This window comes from Verticillium dahliae, genomic scaffold, assembly GCF_000150675.1.
Source record: "Verticillium dahliae VdLs.17 supercont1.2 genomic scaffold, whole genome shotgun sequence".
NCBI lineage: Eukaryota > Fungi > Ascomycota > Sordariomycetes > Glomerellales > Plectosphaerellaceae > Verticillium > Verticillium dahliae.
The window spans coordinates 486,959-491,292 of record NW_009276916.1 but is presented as its reverse complement, the minus strand read 5'-3'; the positions used below and the strand labels follow the sequence as shown (position 1 = coordinate 491,292).

Sequence of the window (4,334 nt, the reverse complement as noted above, 5' to 3'; positions counted from 1 at the left end):
GCCCATTGTGTGGCCCAGCCTGGCCGGCCGGCCTGCCCTGCCCCCCCCTCTCTCTCTCTCGCTCCCCCTGGCCCCCATGGGAGAAGTACCCAAAGGCCTTCCGCCCTACTGTGTGCTACAAGTATCTACTGCCACGATATGAGCAGCTCGTCATTGCTCGATCTTGCCCCTCCACTACCCCGGTCCTTCGTCTAGGGACCCCCTTCCACCCCGTACCTGGCGATTCTCATCCACTCATAATAACGCTCGACATTCTGTCCCACGCGCCCCTCTGGACAGCACTACAGATCCCCGCTACCACTACGACTTACTTACTTACCTACCACCACACCTGCCCTTCCCTGTTGCTTGGTTCAAAGAAAGTTGACAGCCGGAGGACCGACAACTGCGCAACTCACATTTGCCATCTCTTCGCAGCTTGAGACGCGCACCCAATCTTGAAGGAATTCCTTCCTCTTTCTTGGACGGACTGCGCGCTCTGTTGCCACGCCTGTTGCCACGCCTGTCGCATCGTACGGCACCCATCAGTTCCGGGCCCTGAGCAACAACCGCGCACCTAACGCATTTCGCCATATCGCCTCGTTTGTCAACTCGGGCGACGAATACCGGCCCCTCGTTGCGCCATGTCCAACGAATCTTCGGCGCGGCGCATCCTGCCTCAAAGCTCACAAATGAGCTCCTTTGCCTTTGCGCCACAGCAATACCCTCAAAGGGAAACACAGAAGAGTGCGTCATCGCCCACTTATCACAAAGCGTTGTTCTAACATGCGACCAGACTATGTTTTCGTTGACGAGCACAACCGCCACAAGCGACTGAAAGGTATGCAACTGATGAGACTGCCGGTGTTGGGTTTCCCAACTTACTGTTCATGTTTTACTAACTAGCCATGTCAGTGATGAGAGCTTGTGAGGGCTGCCGGAGAAGGAAGATCAAAATGCGATGCTGCTACCACAAACACATGGCCCTGCTCGGCCTGCATCAGGCTGCGACTTCCACTGCGTGCGACCAAACGGACAGTATGACGGAACCTCTGACTCGGGAGCCTATGATTCGTCCCCAACTGCCACCGACTACGCCGACGCGGGTCAGCTGCAAGACAGCTTCCGCCAGATGCCCATGCAACAGCAGCAGACCTCAATGATTGCGAATGCGCCCAAGCCTGGACCGGCAATGTATGCCCACGCATGCGGCCTATCCAGACAACCCCAACGTCTACCAACACGTGCCTTACGCGGACTCTTCTGCGGCTCCGCAGAATGTGCATTACACGACTATGCCACCATCCGTTCCTGTGATGGATCAACAGCAATATGCAGCGCAGCACCACTTTCCCAGCCCTCCTCACCACCAGGGCTCCAAACCGCACTCCTCCTCTCCCGGCGCGTACTCTCAAGATGAGTACCAGCAGCAAGACCTGTCAGATTTGCTAGGATCGTTGAAGATGGACGAGGCAGGATCAGGTCAGCACGCGGCATCCGCAGCGGCACTTGTACGCGGCTAACGTATAGATCAGCACCGTATCTTAGGAACAGGGCAACGTTCAGACAGGAAGAAGAACCTGCTGTCGAGGAGGCCGACGACTACAAGAGCCACCTACCTGCTTTTTTTGCCTGCACCGGGCCTTAAAATTCGCATCCCACCAGAACTCATGCCCGACGACGACACGGCAGAGCACTACCTCGATCTGTACTTTGGCCACGTTCACCCTTATGTTCCTGTGTTGAGCAAGACAATATTTTACCAGCAATGGAACTCCAACAGGGACGCCATCTCGCCACTCATCCTTGAGGCCATCTTTGCAATCGGCGGACGACTAGCAGATGAGCCGGCCCAAGGTCAACAGTGGCTGGCTTTGGCCAGCAGTGCGTGGTTTCCATTGTAAATCCTTCAATGCAGGGGACTGACATGCTATAGATCACGCCGACGCATTCATGGATATTCCACGACTGAGCACGCTACAGGCGCTGTTGATTATACTAAAAGCAAGGGAAGCCGCGCCGAAGCGAGGTTACTACTACCGATCCTGGATGACGGTCGTGCAGTGCGTTCAGATGGCAAAGGATCTTGGCCTCGACGAGCACTATTCCGACCATCAGACCGGCCGACCTTGCGATTCAAGCCCGATGGAATGCCAGCTGAAGAGCCGGATTTGGCAGACCATTTTCGCGTGTGAAGTCATGGTTGGATCTCCGCAAGGTCTGTCAACGCTCGTGCTGCATCCTAAACTGACCAACTTGTTCTGACACTTGCTACAGGGAGGACCGATCTGGCGGTCGAACTTGACACGATTGACTTCAGTATACCTCGTCCTATACCCGGGGCTGATGAACTCGAATACAATATCTCTCGCAACTTTACGTATCTCGCCCGGATCGTCAAGAACATCAGTCGAATGAATACAGTTTATGGCCGCCTGCGAAAAACAAAGAAAGATTGGGGAGTCGACCCAGATTTTGTACAGCTCAACCCTTCTCTAAACTCGTGGTTAAACGACCTCCCAGGCGACCTGTCGGTGACGTTTCCACCCGATGGATCTGCGCCGTGGCTCTCGTCGCCGTTTATCGGCAACCTACACTCGTACTACTACCTGGCGCAAATCCTGCTGCACCGGCCGCAGCTGGCGTTTTTGGACCCCAATGGCGCAGACGGCCAGTGGAAGCACCACATGATGATTTGCTACAATTCTGCCAAGGCGCTCTGCCGCCTGCAGGAGGCAGTCGTCAACAGCTTTGGCTTCACAGGCCTGCAGTGCATGCAGCGCGGGTTCAGCTTCACCATCTACTGCGGCTTGACGTGCATTGTTCTCCACCTGGTGGGTGTACGACACCGAAACTATCCCGGGATGACGAGCTAACGCTGGCACACTAGGTGGCAATCACGTCTCCGGACCCGGATCTGAACGTTGACGCGCGGGACTACTTTGCGCGTCACATGCGAGTTCTCGAGAGGGTCATGTCGGTTTGGCCCATGGCGGATCTCCAAAAGCCGGTCGACGCCGTTCGAGAAGCATTCTCTGCTGACACCAGGAAACCATTCGTACTGAAGCCGAGCTTCCCATATGGCAGCCCACACTCTTCGAACCAGTCGCCGTCGCCTCACATCAACACGGGATACCGGCCATCACCGCTGTCTCAGGCGGGTTCGCTTGAACCGCGACTTGATACGCAAAACATGCACCAACAGCACTCCCAAGTTAGTTATAGCCACCCCATGACGCCACCCATATCCGCCGGACCTCTGGACACGAGGAGTGACTCGCCTGGTGTACAGTCACTCGTAATGATGTCGAGCCAAGGCTCCCAAGCGCCTGGGATGCCACCGACGATGCCCCTTGCGGAAGCGCCGGCCTGGAATCCGCAGAGAATTTTCGAGTATGTGCCCTCTCATCACGCTTCGCCCTGTCGTACAAAACACTGACTCTTTGACAAAGACAATGGAATACGTCATTTGGTACGCCTCAAGTCCAGGCACAGTCGACCAGCGTCCCCACCCAGACCAACGCGCTTAACGTTTCCCCGTCTTCAGGTCAACCCGAAGCCCCATCCATCCAGGATATCCAAGCTGCCACGGCCAGCATGCCTGTCGCCGCACAGCAAATGCCGGCCCAGCAATACTCGGCGGCTCCTGTCCAAACGTTTGTCACGCCAGCCATGTGGCAAGAATCAGTGGCCAGCGTATACGAAGGCGGTCTCAAGCGCGCCTGGGACTATGAAGGCGGTCCGGTGATGAAGCGTCAGCGCTAAATCGGAACCCTGGAGTCTCTAGTGGCGTCGCTTGTTGGCCACGCCACGGCACCCGCGGAATCATTTTGCGGACCACACACGGACATTTATAGTCTTTCACGTTATTTTCTACTTTTATTGCGAAGCAACGGTGTAATAATATGACGAGTGGTAAAGAGAAAAAGCATGTGGGTGGGATCTTGCATCATCTAGGGATGTCCAGGCTGCCTTGCCGATGCATTTTGTCAGGCCAATGGAGGCCGCAGGAACTGCATATCGGCGTTGGTGTCTTGAATCGAAAAGGGAGGGCCACAACGGCGCCGTGCTCAATGGGCGCGTGTATTCTTATCGGAGTGGAGAGGAGGGGACGGACGAGCAATGTACGACTAGGAGGGCGGCATGTGTGGACGTGATCAAAGGCCTCAGGTGAGGCGGGGGAGGTCGCAGATGATGATCAGACTTTCGCCGATGAATTATGAGTGGGGAGGACAGCCTGTATATTTTGGAACTACTTTGATGCCTGCACTTTTGTTCACATGTGCGTTTATTGACCTTGTCGTTTGTGGGTGAGCCAGTAGGAGATGATGTTTCATGATGTCGAGGCACTCGAC

The 4,334-nt window shown here is 55.6% G+C and overlaps 1 protein-coding gene across 1 annotated transcript; it reads left to right on the top strand.

Annotated features, from left to right (window-relative positions):
* Window positions 1–623: 623 nt before the first annotated feature.
* Window positions 624–3,744, top strand: VDAG_00967 (uncharacterized protein; the record flags this gene model as incomplete). Its single annotated transcript, XM_009649853.1, has 9 exons — window positions 624–726; window positions 776–820; window positions 984–1,173; window positions 1,337–1,461; window positions 1,528–1,863; window positions 1,916–2,197; window positions 2,257–2,819; window positions 2,870–3,372; window positions 3,432–3,744. The coding sequence occupies 9 exons, from the start codon at window positions 624–626 to the stop codon at window positions 3,742–3,744; spliced, it is 2,460 nt and encodes an 819-aa protein (XP_009648148.1).
* Between the last annotated feature and the right edge of the window lie 590 nt (window positions 3,745–4,334).